This window comes from Aotus nancymaae, unplaced genomic scaffold (assembly GCF_030222135.1).
Source record: "Aotus nancymaae isolate 86718 unplaced genomic scaffold, 86718_ANA_hifiasm-v0.15.2.pri h1tg000032l_0, whole genome shotgun sequence".
Taxonomy (NCBI): domain Eukaryota; kingdom Metazoa; phylum Chordata; class Mammalia; order Primates; family Aotidae; genus Aotus; species Aotus nancymaae.
The window spans coordinates 17,087,768-17,110,175 of record NW_026988445.1 but is presented as its reverse complement, the minus strand read 5'-3'; the positions used below and the strand labels follow the sequence as shown (position 1 = coordinate 17,110,175).

Here is a 22,408-nt window from a genome sequence, read left to right as displayed (position 1 = left end):
CCCCACCTGAATTAAGAGATGCTTATCAGCAGGTATCACACAAACAGACATAGTGAGGAACGTAAGGTCCCTGGCCTCAAACTGGTACTACTTAGCTAGATCTGTCCTATCTGCCATCTCTGCTTCGGCCATTTTGCTCCCCACACTTTATTCACTTGGAATAGCATACACTTTCCTTGGAAAATGCTTATCTATTTCCATGCCTTTGTGTTCCTTTTTCCCTTTGCAAGGATCTTCCCACCCTTCATTAACCAGGCTAACTCGACTCACTCTACATGATTCAACTTTGGATGCTGTCTCCTCCAAGAAACATCCCCTGAAGTTCTGGACTGAGCTAATTGTCCTTCCTACCGTTTTCCCACAACACCCAGCAAAAACCCTTGTTGTAGCACTTAGCAAACTCTACGGAGATTAATGTACATCTGTCTTACTCCCCAGCTAGGCTGTAAAGCTCCTAGAGGGCATGGACCATCTTAGCTACTTCACAGCCCAAAACCTTGTGTGGTTTTGGCTCAGGAAGCATTTAATTACACATAATTTGTTACATTCATTTAAAGAAAATGATCCTCTGTGAAAACAGAACTGTATATATTGAACATAATACACATTTTAATAGCTGTTTCTATTTATTCGAATTTTAACTTAAATGTTTTAAGAAATATCAAAACTTGTGAACATCCAATCTGTCTAAAATGAAAAGGGCTGGTAACAGGGTTAAGAATGGTGAACTGAAACTCTCATACATTGCTGGTAGGAGTGTAAACTGTAAGGATTCACTAAAGCTAAACAGAAATATACCCAGTGACTCAGCAATTCCATTCCTGTGTATATACCCAACAGAAAAGACAAGAATGTTCTTAGCAGCATTATGCTTAGCAGCCCCAAACTGGAAATAATTCAAATGGCCATTAACGTTAGAATGGATGAATAAATTCAAGTATATTCATACAAATGCAAGAGCAATGAAAATGAACTCCTGCTATACATAGCAACAAATATCTTCCTTCATGAAGTTCAAAAATAATCTGTGATGATGGGGTGAAAACAGTGGGCCCTCTGGAGGTGGTGAGGGTCACGGGTATCAACAGGGAGCAGGCACCTATAGGAAGCCTTCTGTGGCAATGGAAGCGTTCTCTTAACTTGATCTGGGTAGTAGTTACACAGGCGAACACTATAAAACTTTAATCAGTTGAGCACTTAAGATTTGTGCACCTGTATTACAATGAAGTGAAGAAAAATTGCAAGAAGAAAAAAGAAAATTTGTGAACAACTAAGGTGTTTGTTAGGACTATGCCAACAGCATGTTACAACCACAAGACAAAAAGTAAACTGATAAAGGTCTCTTTGTCCTTCCCTATTAACATGAAAAAGAAGATTTTTTTTTAAAAGATTAATTTAATTGCACAAATGGCAATCCTTTTATTATAATGGTTGAAACTTGGCTTAAAGTTCAAAATACTATTTCCAGATAATTTTCTACTGTTAACATAAACTAGGCAACTTTGTTATGTTTATGCTATACATATCAGTTACTTATCAGCACTGAATTTTAACCACTCTGCTAAATTTTGAGAAAACAGCCAAAGCCAATACAATTAATCTGGCCTACAGATTTTATAGTGGCTATTACTAAAAAGATTTCAAAAGAAATTTATTTTACTATATTCCATATTCTTTAACTTAAAATCTGCTGCCATCATTTAGTAAAAGCAGGACAAATAAAATTCTTTAAAATATAGAAAATATAGTTCCTGTTAAGATATTGCAAAAAAAAAAATAAATAAATAATACAATTTGAATACTCTAAAACAATATACTTTGTACTTTAGATTGTGGTTTTGGTCAGTATGTCTTGACACTATGAAGATTTACATGAGTTCAGGGAATGAGTTCTAATACTATTATTAATAAAGAAATAGTCAACATAACCAAATACCTGACAGAATTCCTCATATGGATATTTTTAGGAGTATACAAATAAAAAGATAAATAGATTTTAAAATCCTAAGAACAAGAAAGAACAAAAGTATCTAAAAGTTATACATGACAGGCAGAACCACCTGGGTTACAGTATACATAAGGCAAGAGTGAAGCACCTTGAGACATAAAACATCTTAAAATTACAATCTTATCTTATTATAAAATAGAACATTCTGTATTGGTTATGTGAACTAGATTATAACCTAGAAATCTTAGTATTAACCAGGACTTCCTGATTGGCTGACATAGCACATTAGTGAGGTAATACAGGTGGTACTTGAGACTTGCCAACCTTTTTCAAAGACTTTCTTCAGCTTTTGACTTTGACGCAATCACCTTCAAGGCACCAGTCCAAGTGTTCATTAATCTGAGACTCCAAAACTTCATTCTGACAAACTGGGCAATTAACTGTTTTGTTCTGACTGGACGAACTGCTGGAATTCTGAGTGGCTGTAGGACATGAACTATACTTTGGATCATTACCCCTGCTTTCTATTTGCTCTTTCTTGATAAAAAAATTGTCAAAAACAGTCTTATCCTCTAGCCTAGGTCGTTTATTTGGGAATGCACCTTCAGACCCATTCACATCCTGGGATAGAGTCACAGACGTTGATTCCATTGCTTTTGAAGAATTTCTTAGGGATATCTTAGAAGATGAAACCCTTCTTTGAGAACCAGAAGAGACTGAGTTTTTAGGGATGTTGCCAACGGTTACACTTTTCGTTGGAGATCCATTCACACCTCTGAAAGCCTTTTGGCTGGCAACTGATAATCTAGGAAAGTAGTTGCTTAGAACATTTTGGTGACTGTTAAGAGCAGGGGAGACTAGATGAGAATTTTTTTTACTTGAAACATTCTGTTCAAAATTCAACTTGATTTTAGAATTGGATCTTACAGCATTTGCTGAATGGTTGTGATTTAAAAGATTCTGGGTTTTATTGATGGCATGTGAAGTGATCAATTTCCCAGGTGAAGGTAAATTGCTTGTTTCTCCTAGAACATATCCTTTACCACTAAAAGGGATGACTAGCTGGGCCTCACCTCTGTTGGGTTTATCTGCAAAAAAAGCAAGTAAGAATTTTATATAAGTGCCTCATCTCAATAGATATACAGTAACAAACATTAACGTACAGTTTTCTCAAAATGAAGATATAATATTTTAACTATCTTATACCCAGGCAATCCTATTAATGGGAGAAGAGCAATCTTTAGAATTAAGAGTTCTGATGCTGAAGAGAATATAAAGGATAAAACGAATTCTCGAATATTCAAATAAAGAATCTTACCATGCCAAAGCCCAATAACAAAGCAACATTCACCATGAGAATTGCTTAGTGTCCTTTGTGTGTCATTCCAGGAGGGAAAAACCTGCTGCCTCATTCTTATCTTTCCTCTACTCACAAAAATGAAGATAAAGTCTTTCCACATTAATTCATCTACAGCTCCTTCACTTAATTAAAGATTTGGGAAATATAGCGTATATTCTTGGGTTCTACCACATGAAATCAACAACTTCCCAAGGGAAGAAGCATCTTCAGTAACTCTGAACTTCCTAGGAAAAGGGTAAATCTTGAAGATGAAGTACTGGCAAACACTTTCCCACTCTTCTAACGAACATACATACATCAATAGAAGTCACTTGGATAGAATCCAACTGATAGGAAGGGGTGTAGTTAGGATGCATATTCCGGGCATTGTTACTTGAAAATTATTGTTTTTATTTTGACAATCTTTTTGCCTTCTGTTTCCTAATAACTCAGTGAGTCAAGATAGGGGAAGGAACTTTACCTCAAATATGATTAGGGATTGAGTTTTGTTTCTTTGAATAAAAAGAAACTGAAAAAGTGAATAAAAAGAAACTGAAAAAGTTAATAAAAATATTAGTGGAAACTATTCCTACTTTTACTTACTTCTGTATAGAGCAAAGTGTATTTTCCTACCATCATTTCATGGACAATGGGATTTTTTCCCTAAATCTACAGCTGAAGACTTCTACACCAGAAACAATCCTTAAGCTTATCTTAATACCAGTTCTCTGAAGGACAGAATTGTCTTTACAATGTGGCTATAGTCACAGAAAAGGTGGAAGAATACACATGAAGGTACCTTTATTCTCTGCGGCTGATACTGAGTGCTTTCCTAGTTTTGTCTTTGCTTTGCCTTTTTTTGAGTAATTCTCTGGCTCCTTGATTTTTATGAAAGTGCCTCCACAGGTTTTCTGGTGCTCAGCCCACCAATAGTCATGAGCAGAGGGTTCCCTGTTAGAAGCTCGCTTGACATAGCCGTAATACGGCGGCCGGTGCTGGCACGGCCCATTGCAGCGCCACCAGTGTCGCCGATACTCATCCACCTCATCGTGAAAAGTATGGTATACCTGAGTGGAGAGAATTTTCAGTATTCAATGAGCAAGTTAGCAACTGCAAGACAACAATGTACATAAACAGTCTTTTTTTTTTTTTTTTTTTTTTAAATTTTTAAAACTTTCTGTTTCCCAGAGTTTTCTGAAAGGTTCTATTTTGGGAAAGAAAGCAACTATATTTAGTTTCTGTTCAAAAGTCGATTTTAATGGGAAACAGCAGCAGTTAATCCTTCATAAACTGTGTAAACATAGATGCATGTGGGGTTAGAAGACAAGAAATCTTTTAAAAACAAAACCACAGAAAATCTCCATGAACACTAAAAGTTTTTGAAATCAAATTTTTAAATGATCAAAAAATTAGGATAAAGAGTTTATGTAATACCATACTAAAATAAGAATCATTCCCACTGCTAAATTGAAATTTTCCCTATAAGTAACAATAGCAAAGGGTTCTAAAGGACTAAACTATTCCCTATAAATGCCTGAGCCTAACAACACTAGTATCTTACCCAACGAAGCTTCTGCTAAGCTTGCGCTCTACATTCTCAAAGTTCTTTGCTTATGTCTCCATAATAAGCCTTATGTGGTACCATTTTATCTGTTTATAAATACTTCTCTTGCCAGACTAAAAAGTTCTCCAGCATCTGAATGTTTAAATTTTGTGTGTCCCTAGTGGCTAATATAGTGCTTTTGGCACCAGTAAGGTGCTCAGCCAGAAAAGCATCATTCATTGAGTCAAATAAATTTCTCAGTGTGCTTTTCAGGTCTTAAGTAGGATGACTTTTTTTTTTCACTCTCTAGACAAAAATCCTATTTAGAACCTAAGCAGACAATAGGTAAGGGAAAAGATCTGACTGAAAAGAGGGTCAGCCCTCTCAGCACAGTGGCACTGAGGACTAGAGAACACCATTTGAAAGCGACTCCTAAATGACTATGGCCATCTTATTCTTCTGTCTTCTCATTGGAACATTACTATTTGTGTAAGAGTAAGAAGCATCTGTATATGAAATTTTGGTGTTTTACCAAAGACATTTAGCTTTCTAATAAATTCCCCTTGTGGGAAAGAATGCTAAACTTTTCTATAACTCTACAGATAGTGTTAAATTCACTATCCATCCTAAGCAAAAAATGTCTACTACTTGGTAAGCATGCAAATAATGCACATTATATTAGATGCAGAAGAGACTGAAGGACATAGGTTTTAAGGCAAAGAAGCATGGGAAACCCCACACTATATTACGTTGAGAACTCTTGACTTTAATTTGTTACCAAAAAAGACAGGGAAATGGATGTTTTGTTTGTTTTGTGACATGGACTCACTGTTTGCCCAGGCTGAAGTGAGGTGGCATGATCTTGGCTCAGCAACCTCCACCTCCCAGGCTCATGTGATCCTCCCACCTCAGCCTCCTGAGTAGCTGTGACTACAAGTGTGAGCTACCACGCTTGGCTAATTTTTAAAATTTTGTGGAAACAAGATCTCACTATAGTGACCAGGCTGATCTCAAACTCCTGGGCTCAAGTGATCCTCCCATTTCGGCCTCCCAAAGTGCTGGGATTACAGGAGTGAGCCACCACACCTGGCCTAGATCTGTTTTGCTTGAAATTCCTGTAACTCCTACAGCCTGGGAATGTGACTTTTAACAATGTAATCACTAAAATAAAATTATTCTACAATGTAGATACCCTGTGGAGCTCCTTATAACAGGATGTAACCTGTAAAAGCAAGGGGTGTTCACTCCATAAAACCTCTCCTAAATAAAAACACACAGATATCTAAGATAAAAGAACAGATCCTCTTCCAACTGAACAATGGGATGTATACAAGGGCTTTGATTAAAGTATAAGTTCTGGTTAAGAAACTAAAAGCATTTTATACAAGCAACTCTATAATTACCTTACTAACCTGGATGTTATATCTGATTTTTTTTTTTTTTTTTTTTTTGAGACTGAATCTCGCTCTGTTGCCCAGGCTGAAGTGCAGTGGCATGCTCAATGCAACCTCCACCTTCTGAGTTCAAGCAATTCTCTGCCTCAGCCTCCCGAGTAGCTGGGATTACAGGCACCTGCCACCACACCCAGCTAATTTTTTTTGTATTTTTAGTAGAGACGGGGTTTCATCATCTTGGCCAGGCTGGTCTTGAACTCCTGACCTTGTGATCCACCCGCCTCAGCCTTCCAAAGTGCTGGGATTACAGACGTGAGCAACCGTGCCCGGCCCTTATGTCTGATTTTTTTAAGACTGCAAGCCACTTTCCTAATGTTGAAGTAACTGTGCTAATAATTAAATGAGGTCTTTAGAAAATTAAAACTAATAGTTAGAAAATAATAATATATGGAGAGGCCAGGCATGGTGGCTCATGCCTGTAATCCCACCATTTTGGGAGGCTGAGATAGGAGGATCACTTCAGCCCATGAGTTCAAGACCAGCCTGGGCAACATGGTGAGAACTTGTCTCTAAAAAAAAAAATTTTTTTTGAAATAGCCTGGCATAGTGGCACACACCTGTAGCCCCCACTACTCAGGAGGCCAAGGCAGGAGGATCACTTGAGCCCAAGAGGTTAAATCTGCAGTGGGCTATGATTATACCACTGCATCCACTCTAGGCAAAACAACAAGACCCTATCTCAAAAAAAAACCAAAATAAAACATGGCGGTTAAGCACTGTTCATTTTCTATCACACTGGATTTTGTGGCCTTTTAAAGGAAGGAAGTAACCAAACATAAGAAAGAATGTAATCTATTCTATTAATATTCAATTCATATTTGTTAAGCCCATGTAAGAACAGTACATAATACACCTTATACACATGAATTATAAAGATGGGCAAGAGCTACTATGTGTTCAAAAGTATGAAAGTAGCATTAAAAATTGTAAAAGCTTAAATATCTGCTGAGGATTCAAAAGATGGAGAAATAAGAAGCCACTGGAACGATGAAGAGCATTCAGACATAAAGCAGAGCAGTGGCACGCTTTAGGGCACAGGCAACAGTTGGAGGCAGTAAAAAAGGAACAAGGTTATTTAATAAAACGAATACAATAATGATTAAAACAACTAATGTTTAATTAGTGCTCAAACTGGGCTAAAATGTTTTGAAGTGCTCCAATAGATAGGTACTGTTATTACTCTCATTTGCCATGGGAGTAAAATGAGGCATAGAAAAGTTAAAGTTAATAATTGGTGGAGCCAGGATTTGAATCCAAGTAGCCTAATGCTTCCAGCTCTTTGAACTTCAGGCTCTGCCACCTCCTACAATGCCATGTAGAGATAGGAATCAAAGAAGAATTCTGAGAGGGAATGACATCTGCAATGGTAGCAGGATACAGGATGAACTAACGAAGACAATAATAAGGAAACAAAGTTAAGAGGTCATATGAGTCCAGAAGAGAGGTACTGCAGGCCTGAATTAACCATTGACTTAGAGGAGGTCAGAGGCCTCGGGGATATCACTGGCTCTGCTGCCATTCTACCATGTGGTCCCACACAAGCCAATTCGCTTCTCTAAGTCTCTCGTTCGCTGTGGAAAATCCTCAAAGATATTTCTATGTACCTAGTTCTCTACTTTTAATTAAATCTCAGGAGTTATTGAATAAACAACTACCAAATATCATAAATATATATGGCCTTATATACCGTTATATTGGCTCCAGTCATTCTGTTGATTCGATGCATATGTTTACAAAACTCTGGACCATGCCCTTCTCGGTCTTTATCATTATTAGTGACAAATAAATAGGCATGTATCATTTCATGCAGGAGGGTCTGGAACATAAAATAATCAAATTATTTTCAGAGTTTGTATGACACATCAGAAAATATACATTTTCTTATTCTATCTGGAGTCTTACCTTTTTTGTATCACAGGGTTCCTTCAGAACTGATAAAACTCATTCTAGGCTGGGTACAGCGGCTCACGCCTGTAATCCCCACACTTTGGGAGGTAAAGGTGGGAGGATCGCCTGAGCCCGGGAGTTGGAGACCAGCCTGGGCAAGATAGCGAAACCCTGTCTCTACAAAAAAATACAAAAATTAGCTGGGTGTGGTGATGCATGCCGATAGTCCCAGCTACTCAGGAGGCTGAGGTGGATGGATCCTCTGAGCCTGAGGAGTTGAGGCTACAGTGAGTTATGATCATGCTACTGTACTCCAGCCTAGGTAACAGAATGCGACCCTGTCTCACAAAAATAAAACATCAACAAAAAACCCACCTCATTTTATAAAAATTATGTAAGCACACATTCACAAAACATTGCATAAGAGTTGAGCATCCCAATGCTGAAAATCCAAAATTCAGAAACATTTTGAGCACCAACATGACACTCAAAGGAAATGTGCATTGGAGATTGCGGATTTTCAGATTTGGGATGCTCCACCTGTAAGCATAACACAAGTATTCCAAAATCCAAATAAATCTGAAATCCAAGACACTTGTTGTCCCAGGCATTTCAGAGAAGGGGTACCCAAATTTGTATAATATCTGAAGCTCTGAAAATCACAGGTTAAGAACTCCCTGTTCTAAGAAGGCCTTTTTAACTACAAATCAACATCCAGAAAAATCAATGAATTGAACTACATAAAAACTTTAAAAATTCTTTTTTTCTTTTGAGACAGGGTCTCACTCTGTTGCCCAGGCTGGAGTGCAGTGGCTCAATTTCGGCTCACTGCAACCTCTGCCTCCAGGGTCCAAGCAATTCTCATGCCTCAGCCTCCTGAGTAGCTGGGACTACAGGCGCCTGCCACCATGCCCAGCTAATTTTTGTATTTTAGCAGAGATGAGGTTTGGCCATGTTGGCCAAGCTGGTCTTTAACTCCTGACCTCAAGCGATCTGCCCGTCTCAGCCTCCCAAAGTGCTGGGATTACAGGCATAAGCCACTGCGCCCTGGCAAAACGTTAAAATTCTATAGGAAAAAAACCCTGTAAGTAAAAAGATAAACTTAGAAAAATATATGTATAACTCATATCATAGGCTCTTCCTAATATATAAAGAGGTCCTAATGTCAACAGGGAAATGACAACCCAATTTCAAAATGGACAAAGATTACGGAATTCACAGAAGTATAACTGACCCATAAACAAATGAAAAAAAATGCCCAACTTCATTTATAAAAAGGGAAATGAAAATTAATACTACACTAGGATGGTCAGGCGTGGTGGTTCCTGCCTGTAATCCCAGCCCTTTGGGAGGCTGAGGTGGGAGGACTGCTTGAGGCCAGGAGCTGAAAACCAGCCTGGGTCAACATAATGAGACCTTGTCTCTACAAAAATAAAATAAAACAATTAGCTAGGTGTGATGGTGTGAACCTGTAGTCCTAGCTACTCAGGAGGCTGAGATAGGAGGATCTCTTGAGGCCAGGAATTCAAGGTTACAGTGAGCTATGATTGCTTCCAGCCTGGGCAACCCAGCAAGACCCTGTCTCAAGAAACAAAAAACAAAAACCCACAAAAACCCAACACTACACTAGGACACTACGGCTTATCAAGATTGGTAAAACTCGTAAAATTTGACACCGTTAATAAAGCTAAGGGAAAATAAACATTCCCATATACTGCTGATGGAAGTGCAATTCTCCTAAGAAAAATTTGGTGGCATCTAACGAAATTACAAATGCATTTGTCTTTTGAGGCAGCAACACCTAGACTAGCATGCAAAGTCATATGTACAAGGGGTATTCACTGTGACACTGCTTATGATAGCAAAAGATTGGAAATAACTCCAGTGTTTTGTACATCCACATAATGGAATTCTATGCAGCCTTAAAAAAGAATGAGAAGGGGGCCGGGCGCGGTGGCTCACGCCTGTAATCCCAGCACTTTGGGAGGCTGGGGTGGGTGGATCATCTGAGGTCAGGAATTCAAGACCAGCCTGGTCAACATGGTAAAACCTCATCTCTACTAAATATACAAAAATTAGCTGAGCGTGGTGGCAGGCGCCTATAATCCCAGCTACTAAGGAGACTGAGGCAGGAGAATCTCTTGAACCCGGGAGGCAGAGGTCGCAGTGAGCCGAGATGATGCGCTCCAGCCTGGGCAACAAGAGCGAAACTTCATCTCAAAAAAAAAAAAAGAAAAAGAAAAAGACAAAGTACAGAAGATTGTGCACAGTATTTTGTGTATGAAAAATTTTGTGTGTGGGGGGGAGAAGGAATAAAAATGGATAGAAATATTTGCAAAACAGAAAAATGAAAGAGTAAAAAGAAACTAACAGTTCCTACAGCAAATAAGGAGTTCAGGATGGAGGAGGATATTGAACAAGACATCTTTGTATACAGCTTTCTACAGTTTTTGGGTTTTGATTCAGAAATTATGAAAACTTTAAAACAAACACTAAAACCTACTGCCCATTCCACACCAAGGATGCACAAGTTTCTGTGCAAATTAACAAAAGCATTTAAGTTGCTGGGGTTTTTGCTCTAAAAAATACAAGCAATTTTTTTAAGCAAAAATCAGAAAGATCTTCAAAGACATACCTTTTTCATGATCCTCCAAAATTTTTTTAAAAAAGAATTTCCATCAGAAGAACTAGACTGTCATTAATGAATTTTAGTCTTATAAAATTATGCTGAACAGAAAAATGAGAGAATCAAACATTTTAACTTGGTCATTCATATATCCCTCTAAAAATTATCAACTGTATCTCTTAAAAGGAACTTTATTATTTATCTCATTCTTTCTCAGAGATGGAGTCTCACTTTATCACCCAGACTGGAGTGCAGTGGCATGATTATATTTCACTGCAGCCTCAAATTTCTGGGATCAAGTGATCCCAGAGTAGCTGGGATTACAGGTGCGTGCCACCACACCTGGCTAATATTTTTTCAATTTTTTTGTAGAGATGGGGTCTCACTATCTTGCCCAGATAGGTCTCCAACTCTTGGGCTCAAGTAATCCATCTGTCTTTGCCTGGGATTACATGCATGAGCCACTGCACCCAGCCAGAACTTTATTTTTCAAGTAAATGCCACTCAATGAAGAAGACTCAAACTCAAGAAAGGTATTTCAAAAGTTTCTCAACATTCTAAATTAGAGTAATGATAAAGAACTATTCTTATAAAGGAGAAACAAATTTAGGTTCCTGATTTTTGGTTCAATTTAATTAAATATTAAAAACATCCCCAAAATGGTACTGAACATTTTTTTATATCTATCATTTTCCACATTTAGTCTCAATTCAAGGATATACAACACAGTCCCAAAACACCTCTGTTTCCCATTACTGTTCTATCCGGTCAAAATGAACTACTTCTAGTCCTAAACATGCCCCCCGTTGTCTGACCTCACTGTTGTTCATATTATTCCCACTCTTTCTGCCAAGGGTGGCCTCCTGTACTATCTCTGCTTGTCAAGCGTACAGTTTATCCTTTAAGGCTCACCTCTCCACGTTCTAGTCAACAGTAGTATGAGCTGAATGGTAAAAGGGACAGACAAGAGCCTTAAGAGTCAGGGAAACTAGAACCTAAGCCCATAATCATATGCATGACACCTGGGACAGGTTACAAGTGACTCCTCATCCCTAAAATGGGAGATCCTAATTTTGTAGGGCTGTGGTAAAGGCTACGTTAATTTAGTCCAAAGTCTCACACACAGTAGGTCTCGATAGTAAGCAGTAGGAGTGGTGATGGTACTAACAAAATGTACAGTTATAAAGCTTTTCTTGACCGCCTCAACCAGATAATGTCTGTTCCTTTTCTGAATCCCCTTCATTATGATTTAGTTAACTATAGTTGCGCCTCACTTGACAAGGGCATGTTCTGAAAAATCCATTGTTAGGCCATTTTGTCATTGTGCAAACATCTTAAGAGTGTACTTACACAAACCCAGATGGTATAGCCTAACTACACACCTAGGCTACAGGGTATAGCCTCTGCTCCTAGGCAGCAAACCTGTACAGCATGTTACTATACTGAATGCTGTAGGCAGTGCAACACAATGGTAATTATGCAACTAAATATAAAAAAGAGAAAAGGTACAATAAAAATATGGTCTTGGCCAGGCATGGTGGCTCACGCCTATAATCCCAGCACTTTGGGAGGCCAAGGCGGGCAGATCACCTGAGGTCAGGAGTTTGAGACCAGCCTGGCAACATGGGGAAACCCCACCTCTACTAAAAACACAAAAATCAGCAGGGCATGGTGGCAGGCACCTGTAATCCCAGCTACTTGGGAGGCTGAGGTAGGAGGATCATTTGCACCCAGGAGGTGGAGGCTGCAGTGAGCCAAGATCATGTCATTGTACTCCAGCCTGGGCAACAAGAGCGAAACTCCATCTCAAAAAATAAATTAAAAATTTAAAATAATAAAAATATGGTCTTATAATCTTATGGGACAACTGTTATATATGGGGTCCATCACTGACCAAAATGTTGTTTTGTAACTTTCTGCCAACAGGCTCACTTGATACCATTATACATTCCCCATTCTCTTCTTTTTTTTTTGAGACGGAGTTTCGCTCTTGTTACCCAGGCTGGAGTGCAATGGCGCGATCTCAGCTTACCGCAACCTCCGCCTACTGGATTCAGGCAATTCTCCTGCCTCAGTCTCCTGAGTAACTGGGATTACAGGCATGCGCCACCGTGCCCAGCTATCCCCATTCTCTTCTCATCCACTAGTTAAAAACATTTATTCATGTGTTTATGTAATCATTTACCCAATACATACTCTTTAAGCAACTCTTCCAATTAGGGCTCCTTGTAAGGCTGATTTGGTTAATCATGCTGTTCAACTTTTTAAAACGTGTATTTTTTTTTCTGCTTCTTCATTGGGTTACTAAAAAGGTTGTGTTAACATTCTGCAAGTATGAGGCTGGGCAAGGTGGTGGACACCTGTAATCCCAGCACATTGGGAGACTGAGGCAGGGGGATTGCTTGGGCCTGGGAGGTTGAGGCTGTAGTGAGACAGGGTTGTGCTCTGTTACCAAGGCTGGAATGCTGTGGTGTGATCTCGGCTCACTGTAACCACTGCCTTCCGGGTTCAAAGGTGATTCTTGTGTGTCAGCCTCCTAAGTAGCTGGGACTACAGGTGTGTGTCACCACACCCGGCTAATTTTTGTATTTTTAGTAGTGACGAGGTTTCACCATGTTGGTCAGGCTGGTGTCGAACTCCTGGCCTCAAGTGATCCACCAACCTCAGCCTCCCAAAGTGCTGGGATTACAGCCGTGAGCCACCCTATTGTAGATTCTTTTTGCTTCTGCTAATTTATGCCTCATAAAATTTAAAGCTATGTTATTACTTTTAGGTTCATTATGTATTGTTGTTTAATAGATTATTTTATTGTTATAAAATATCCCAATTTTCTTCTAGTAAAACTTCTTCCCTTGAAGTCTTTAGTCTGATACTAATACTGGTTGAACATCTCTAATTTGACAATCCAAAATCTGAAATGCTCCAAAATCCAAAACTATTTGAACACTTACAAGATGCTTAAAGGTTATATTCCAAGGAAATGCTCACTAAAGCCATTTCAGATTTGGGATTTTTACATTACGGAAGCTCAACCAGTAAGTACAATGCAAATATTCCAATTTTTTAAAAACATCTGAAATCTGAAACACTTCTGGTCCCAAACACTTTGGATAAGGAATACTCAACCTATATAGCCACAATAGTTTTCTGCTGTTAAGTGTTTGGATGATACACTTCTCCCATCCTTTTAAACTTAAAATAAGTGTGTCTTTACTGTAAGCATGTCTCTTTTAATCTACCATGACATTCCATGTCTTCAATGGAGTGTTTAGTCCACGTACATTTAATTATTATTTTCTTTACACCCGCCTTTCTCTTTACATCATCTGAGCTTTGTTCTTTGTCATTAATCAAGTATTTCTACTGTATCATTTTACATTTAGTAGCTATTCTTTAAACAAATTGTGGTAAGAAACGCATTAACAAAATTCACCATCTTACCCATTTTTATGTGTACAGTTCAGTGTTGAGTATATTCACACTGTTACGTAACCCACTGCCTTCTATTATTCTTAAAAACAGCATCCCAGGCCAGGCAGCGGTGGCTCACGCCTGTAATCCCAGCATTTTGGGAGGCAGGCCAAGGTGGGTGGATCACCTGAGGTCAGGAGTTCAAGACCAGCCTGGCTAACATGGCGAAATCCCATCTCTACTAAAAATACAGAAATTAGCCAGACATGGTGGAGGGTGCCTGTAATCCCAGCTACTTGAGAGGCTGAGCAGAGAGAATTGCTTAAAGCCCAGGAGGCAGAGGTTGCAGTGAGCTGAGATTGTGTCAGTGCACTCCAGCCTGGGCAACAGAGAGAGACTCTGTCTAAAAAAAAAAACAACAACAAAAAAAACGGCATCCCTCATCTCCAAGCATGTTTTAACATGTTTCCCACCCTGTGCTGAGAAACTCTACCACCCTGTGCTCTTTTGTATAGATATTTCTTTTTGGGGGGATGGAGTTTCGCTCTTGTTGCCAGGCTGGGTTGCCATGGTGTGGTCTTGGCTCACTGCAACCTCCACCTCCCAGGTTCAAGAGGTCCTCCTGCCTCAGCTCCCACTGCTCCAATTTGCTAGCAGAAGCAAGCACCAGCTCTAGATATGAAGCGTGCCCTCACACTGGTTTCTGCTGCCAGCTCAGCTAGGCGTCCTGAGAGCACAGCAGTGTGGCAGCCCAACTGAGGAGAATCAAAGTTTGTTTTTCTCAACAGGAAGATGTGGATCGTATTTTCTCTGCTTCTAAACATGTAATTTAGGCCAGTTACTTAACCTATCTGAACTCTGATTTCTTTACTCATAAAAATGAAAACAGCAACACATGAACATAAACAGGGCTGCTGTAAAATCAAAACCGATAATATATCTGGGAGTCTTTTTTTTTTACTATAAAGTACTATACAAAAACATAAAGTGTCCATTATCTGCCCCATAATTCAAGTTTGCACTGAGGGCAAAGCGTTTTTTTTTTTTTTTTTTTTTTTTAAACACATACAGGCTAATTCACAGCAGTCTAAATCAATGAAAAGCATTTGTAAATTACTGAGCTAGGAAGCAAGTTTACATGAAGAATACCTCTACAAGATCCTTTCTTGGTCTCAACTTTAAAAGGGGTTCGCTCAGGCGGATGGAACACATTCCACCCTTCCCTTCATAGCTGCATATCCCAGCACACCTAGAAAACAATCACCATAAAAATGTGTTACATTGACGAAATATACGAAAGTCCTTAACACATTCTTGGGCAGTTCACACTAAGAAAACCCAACTGGCAGATGCCTTTCTTGAAAGCATACCCCCTTGATAGCAGATACTCGCATTTCACCCAATTAGTTACAACCCTCAGTAGCACATTCTCACCACCCTGCTTGAGAAGGAAGGCTGCAGGCACCTGCTGGAGACACCAGAACAGTATCTGGTGTACAACGGGGACCCAGTGGAATACGATGAGGACCACATGGCCCAACTGCAGCTTCCCTTTCCCTAGCTGGGCTGCAACAGCTCAAAGACAATCCCATTCTGCTACTCCCAGTCTCCTTCCGACATATTAGTTTGGTGTTATTAACAAGTAGATCTCCAGTAGCACATCTCCAACATTATAACAGACGCCTATACAAAGGAGATTTGTACTTTACACACAATTTAATGGCATATCTTAATTTGTTTCACTGTAGGTTTTCTATCCACTCAAAAACAAGCATGCTGGTATACAACCGTATCTTAAACTTAACCCTGCTCACGTGCAGAAGGAGATTATTATTTCAAATAGGGATTTTTTCCAATTTAGCGTGTAGAAAAAGAACCCTTTCAAAAGCATCACTGGAGAGCCCCACTGCAGCACACGAGTTCACTAAAGTGGGTTCCTAACGAGAATAGAAGAGGACAGCACACATCCTTTGGAGGTTACTCTGCATCCTCAGCACTTTCTTAGGGGCAGATTTGGTTGCTTCTCCCTTCTGGCTCCTAGAGCACAATCACAAGGCAAATCAGAAACTTGTCATTTTCAAGTTTAGTGAGATTTCAAATAAGAATCTCATTTCTCATTATGTCCGAGTCCAACCGTGGCGGTATGGTCTACATAGCTTTCTTATTGTTCGAGCGGGAGAAACACGCCAAGACAGGAACTGCCAGGTCCAAAACCAGACCCCCTCATTTAACGCCCCCTGGGACGGTCGGACAGAGAAAGGAGAGAAGCCCAGGGCCGAGGGCTGCAGGAGAACTGCTAGTCCCGCCTCTTTCCCCAACGGGCTCGGAACTCACAGGGTCATTCGCACGCTCCACTTCACCTCGACGGCCTCCAGCTGACCCCAGAAGAACTGGTCATTAAACTGAACAAACAGAGCCCGCAAGTCCGGCGTTGGGTCCACCAATTCCCACGACGCGTCCACCAGCGACAGGGGCTCCTGGGCCTGATCGCGCTCCGTGACCTGCAAGTTCCACTCCTCCTGAAGCCGCAGTGCCAACATCAGGTCATCATCCATCACTGCCAAGATCCCAGGCGGGGTCCCCGGCGTCAGGCTGGCTCTCGAATTAGGCCGCGACCCCACGCCGCCTCGCAGAGGACCAGGACCAGCTCCTAGGAGACACCGGCTCTTGGGACGGCCAATCTCGCGAGAGTCCGCGGAAACCCGCTTGAGAACGAGAACGTGAACCAAAACGAAGCTGACCCCAAACGCCGAAGCCAAGATTCTAGGGCTTTAAAAAGAGCAGTCAGCATGACACCTCCTAGTTGGCGCAGACCCTGGACTCCCAGGGCTCAGGCCCTAGGAAGCTTTCAGGAAGCTAGTTCCAGCCTTTACTCTTTGCCACTTATTTCAAACCTCAACGTCACGCTCGGTTCATGCGTAGTATCCGTTTCGCTCGTGCCCTCCCCTCACTTCCGCAATAGCGCCTCTTGCGCATGCGCTTTAACCGATGGCAGTTCTACGCAGCCGCAGTCTGCGGTCGGCCCCTTGCGCAGGCGCAGTGTCTGACGCTCAGATCCGGCGCAGGCGTACGCGTGTCGTTCTCATCTTGCTTCCTCAGCCCTAGAGCTCCGCTGGTCTTGGGTGGGTCTAGACCGCCGCCGCAGTTGCGGCGCCGATAGTGACAGTAAGTGCCTGAGACCCGGACGGAAATGGCGATGACGATGTCAGACAGTGGGGCGAGCCGCCTGCGTCGGCAGCTGGAGTCCGGTGGTTTTGAGGCGCGGCTGTACGTGAAGCAGCTCTCGCAGCAGTCGGATGGGGACCGGGATCTCCAGGAGCACCGGCAGCGCATCCAGGCGCTGGCGGAGGAGACGGCGCAGAATTTGAAGCGCAACGTCTACCAGAACTACCGGCAGTTCATAGAGACGGCCCGCGAGATCTCCTACTTGGAGAGCGAGATGTACCAGCTCAGCCACCTGCTGACCGAGCAGAAGAGCAGCCTGGAGAGCATCCCGCTTACATTGCTGCCTGCAGCCGCGGCCGCCGGAGCCGCCGCCGCCTCTGCGGGGGAGGAGGGAGTCGGTGGGGCAGGGGGCCGAGACCACCTCCGAGGCCAGACAGGCTTTTTCCCCTCCCCCGGGGGTGCCTCCCGCGACGGCTCCGGTCCAGGCGAGGAAGGAAAGCAGCGCACTCTCACCACCCTGCTTGAGAAGGTGGAAGGCTGCAGGCACCTGTTGGAGACGCCGGGACAGTACCTGGTATACAACGGGGACCTAGTGGAATACGATGCGGACCACATGGCCCAACTGCAGCGGGTGCACGGCTTTCTCATGAACGATTGTTTGTTGGTGGCTACCTGGCTGCCACAGCGGCGGGGGATGTATCGCTACGACGCGCTCTATTCCCTAGATGGTTTGGCCGTAGTCAATGTCAAGGACAACCCACCCATGAAGGACATGTTCAAGCTACTTATGTTCCCTGAGAGCCGTATTTTCCAGGCCGAAAATGCTAAAATCAAACGAGAGTGGCTGGAAGTACTGGAGGAGACCAAGAGAGCCCTAAGTGAGAAAAGGCGAAGGGAGCAGGAGGAGGCAGCAGCCCCTCGAGGGCCACCCCAAGTGACTTCCAAGGCCACTAACCCATTTGAGGATGACGAAGAAGAAGAACCAGCTGTTCCTGAGGTAGAGGAAGAGAAGGTGGACCTCTCCATGGAATGGATCCAGGAGTTACCTGAAGACCTGGATGTTTGTATTGCCCAGAGGGACTTTGAAGGGGCCGTTGACCTCCTGGATAAATTGAACCATTACCTGGAAGATAAGCCTAGCCCACCTCCTGTAAAAGAACTAAGGGCCAAAGTGGATGAGAGAGTTCGACAGCTCACTGAGGTGCTAGTTTTCGAACTCTCCCCAGATCGTTCGCTGAGAGGTGGTCCCAAGGCTACCCGCAGAGCAGTTTCTCAACTGATCCGGCTGGGCCAGTGCACGAAGGCCTGTGAGCTATTTTTGAGAAACAGGGCAGCCGCTGTTCATACTGCAATTCGTCAGCTTCGCATTGAAGGTGCCACTTTACTCTATATTCATAAGCTGTGCCATGTCTTCTTTACTAGCCTTCTTGAGACTGCAAAAGAATTTGAGATTGATTTTGCAGGCACTGACAGTGGCTGCTATTCTGCTTTTGTGGTCTGGGCAAGATCAGCCATGGGCATGTTCGTGGATGCTTTTAGCAAGCAGGTGTTTGATAGTAAGGAGAGCCTCTCTACAGCAGCTGAGTGTGTAAAAGTGGCTAAGGAGCATTGCCAGCAACTGGGTGATATCGGACTAGACCTCACCTTCATCATCCACGCCCTTCTGGTGAAAGACATCCAAGGGGCCTTGCACAGTTACAAAGAAATCATCATTGAAGCCACTAAACATCGCAACTCTGAAGAGATGTGGAGGAAGATGAACTTGATGACGCCAGAAGCCCTGGGTAAGCTCAAAGAAGAGATGAAAAGTTGCGGGGTAAGTAACTTTGAGCAGTACACAGGGGATGACTGCTGGGTGAACTTAAGTTACACAGTGGTTGCTTTCACCAAACAGACCATGGGCTTTTTGGAAGAGGCCCTGAAGCTGTATTTCCCAGAGCTGCACATGGTACTTTTGGAGAGCCTGGTGGAAATCATTCTGGTTGCTGTTCAGCATGTGGATTATAGTCTTCGATGTGAGCAGGATCCAGAGAAGAAAGTTTTTATCAGGCAGAACGCATCCTTTTTATATGAAACAGTCCTCCCTGTCGTGGAGAAAAGGTTTGAAGAAGGTGTGGGGAAACCTGCCAAGCAACTCCAAGATCTGAGGAATGCATCTAGACTTATTCGTGTGAATCCTGAAAGTACAACATCAGTGGTCTAATACGTGGGTCTGTTTATATGTACATATATATAGAGAGAAAGCTTATATATTATTTATATTTATATTAAGTTTTATTAGCATACCTTTATAGTTTTAAACACAACTTGAAAATAAAAAGTGCCCTCTTAGAAATACAAAATCAAAAGAGGAAAAGAAGTTAAACCCAAATAACAAAAATACTGGAATTATTGAAACATATAGTATGCTAGCTATCCTTTTGAATTATGCTAATTTTCTTCCAAAATTATGGTCACACTATATCCTATAGCATTTAAGTTTTATCCTTTGATAACACTTTTTTTTTTTTAGAGACAGGCTCTCACTGCAAGGTCTTGATTCACTGCAGCCTTGACCTCCCGGGCCCAAGCAATCCTCCCACCTCAGCTTCCCATGTAGCTGGAAACAGGCAGGCACCACCATACCCAGCTAATTTTTGTATTTTTTGTAGAGATGGGGTTTCCCCATGTTGCCCAGGCTGGTCTTTTTTTTCTTCTTTTTTTCCCCACAATATATATTATACAGCAGAGTCATGGTATCTATAAATACATAGAGTTTAAGTATGTTGTGAAAAGTTTCCCAGTTCACTCAAATGTTAGGTTTCCTAAAGGGTACAGTGCCATATAAAACACCCTGCCTCATATATTTCTCTTCAAAACGTTGGACTATTTGGGAAAAAGAAAAGAGTTGGAACTGGTTTTAGGGTTTTAGTCAACAATTCTTTCTTGAAATTAGCTGGTGTGTGGATTCAGATACTCTGATGAAAGCTTCAGACTCCAAGAGGAAGCTTTCATAAAAACAATTCAGCAAATATTTCTGGTATAATTTCAAAGGCTAATTTTCAGTTGCTAATTAGCAGCTTTGTAATACTCGATTTGGGAGCATTTACTTGGAAATCCTAAGGACTATAATAACATTTTTCAACATATTTCTAAGTTGTGTGAGTTTCCAGCTGTAGCTTTTGTCTTTCTCACATTAAAAAATAATAAGCAGGACACATTGGAGAATCTGGCAGCAGCTGCCAGGTTTTAGCTGCCACCACTTCAGTATAAGATACAGCTGTCCCATCTTCCCCCATTCAGGGTAGGGTATATAGTGACTCAGACTTCATGCGAATGGAAAAAAAAAAGTTTTCACTGAAATATTTATTTAGATTTCAGGGTCTAGATGGTTGGGAAATTAGAAAAACATGCAAATCCCATTGTGCTATGACTACTCTGAGCAGAGATTTGGTTTTGTTTCTTTTTGTAACAAAGTGAAAGGTGAGACAATATGCCCAAAACAAAGAAGAGAACCTTCTGTGACTCCTAAAATGTTCCATGCTGCATTTTTCTTGTTTCATTTTTTTATTTTCCTTGCTTTGTTTTTAAACATGAATATAATGCTTACTTCAAATTGTTTAGTAAAACAAAATAACTAAAGAAATGTGTTTCTCAAGGTTTCTAAACTGTCGCTTCTCTTGTATATTCTACAACGTTCCTTACACTCTAAGAGAAACTGCTTGCTATGATCCATTTTTTGTCTAGCTTCTAGTGGTGATTCTTGTCCATAAGCACCATTTTTGATGCCCATGATTTCAAAAGGTCATTTCTTTTATCTAAATGAAAATGGTGGTACTAAGACTGTGAAAATTATATGAAACCTAAAATAGCTGCCAACGTGGCTCAGGGTTGTAAAACTCATTGACTTAATTATTCACGTGCCGGATAAACCCCTTTATTTTCTCTTTATGCATATTTAAAGGATTGGAAAGTATCAGATTTACAGATTTTCTTTGACTAATTTTTTTCACATAACTTTAGCATTTTCAAAAGTTATAACCGTAACTGGATATCTCAGCTGAGCAAAGACAGTTATAATTTGTCTTTTTAAGATCACTGAAAGTTGTTAAAATTTTGTGATAATTATAATTATTCTGTGCCATTTACAGTTTCTAACACTATACTGTATGAAACATGTATAGATATATGATGCTGAGTCTCTGAAATGATACTTCTGAAATCAAAATTTCTCATAAGGCATGAAGCTGTGAAAACGTAAATGTGTATAGTTAGATATTTAAATGGTTACTTCTTCATAGAATTGTCAGCTTTTTAAAACTGGAAGTACAGGATTTTCTTCAGATAAAATGTATGTGTTCCAATTACAGTTGTAGATGAAGGAAGTATGCTTTTGATGAATCAATTAGTATGGAAAGTTGACTAAAGACTCCCAGTGTTTTGACGTACCTTTGTACCCAGACAGAACAATTACGTTACGTTCCTCAAAGTGGGGTGGGCTTTCTTCTGTAATTCTTTTGTTTCATTAGACTCCGAGACAAGTTCTAGAAATTGAATGTGATGAGAGATTGTGAGAAGTATGATGTATACTAAAATATACCACTTAAGCATTGATTGCCTTTTCTTGTTTGCTTTAAGCATATAAAACTTGTAACTTGAGCTTGGAATCATGGGCTTGATTGAATTAATTACTCTTGGGGAAAAAAGACACCTAGTGGTATTAAATCTCTTTTTGATTAAAGCCTCAGTTCACATAATTGCTAAAAACTCACTGTTGTTTAATATACTACCTATAGTTTAATTATTGGCCCTTGTATTTTGTAACTTGATATCTTACCTAGGATTGGGCATTTGGGACATGGCGTGTACTATAAAAATCAGTCTATGAATATATTGCTTATTGATGTGCTGTGATATGAGGGAATCTGAAATGTTTCATAAAAATAAAGCTTAAAAATTGTCTCACACTGGATAAAAATGATATTACAATATTATATCTATTGCTCTTTTTTAGTCGGTATTCAGTATTTTTATATTCTTGTTACTGAAATATTCC

At 40.8% G+C, this 22,408-nt stretch overlaps 2 protein-coding genes across 2 annotated transcripts; one reads left to right on the top strand and one right to left on the bottom strand.

Annotated features, from left to right (window-relative positions):
* Positions 1–924: 924 nt before the first annotated feature.
* Positions 925–17,146, bottom strand: SPRTN (SprT-like N-terminal domain). The gene is made up of 5 exons (XM_012459865.2): positions 16,543–17,146; positions 15,358–15,457; positions 7,972–8,100; positions 4,087–4,354; positions 925–3,036 (listed from the first exon to the last, which is right to left on the bottom strand). Exons 1-5 carry the CDS (start codon positions 16,761–16,763, stop codon positions 2,291–2,293), a joined length of 1,464 nt encoding a protein of 487 aa, XP_012315288.2. The 5' UTR covers positions 16,764–17,146; the 3' UTR covers positions 925–2,290.
* A 147-nt stretch (positions 17,147–17,293) lies between these two features.
* EXOC8 (exocyst complex component 8) lies at positions 17,294–22,313 on the top strand. The gene has a single exon (XM_012459864.2). It carries the CDS (start codon positions 17,399–17,401, stop codon positions 19,574–19,576), a length of 2,178 nt encoding a protein of 725 aa, XP_012315287.2. The 5' UTR covers positions 17,294–17,398; the 3' UTR covers positions 19,577–22,313.
* Positions 22,314–22,408: the final 95 nt, after the last annotated feature.

Coding starts and splice junctions, on each gene's coding strand:
- SPRTN (XM_012459865.2), bottom strand. CDS start 16,763: ATGGATGATGACCTGATGTTGGCACTGCGGCTTCAGGAGGAGTGGAAC. Junction 8,101..15,357: donor CAAGAAAGGATCTTGTAGAG/GTATTCTTCATG, acceptor TTTATGTTCCAG/ACCCTCCTGCATGAAATGAT. Junction 3,037..4,086: donor ATCAGCCGCAGAGAATAAAG/GTACCTTCATGT, acceptor CTTTTTTTGCAG/ATAAACCCAACAGAGGTGAG.
- EXOC8 (XM_012459864.2), top strand. CDS start 17,399: ATGGCGATGACGATGTCAGACAGTGGGGCGAGCCGCCTGCGTCGGCAG.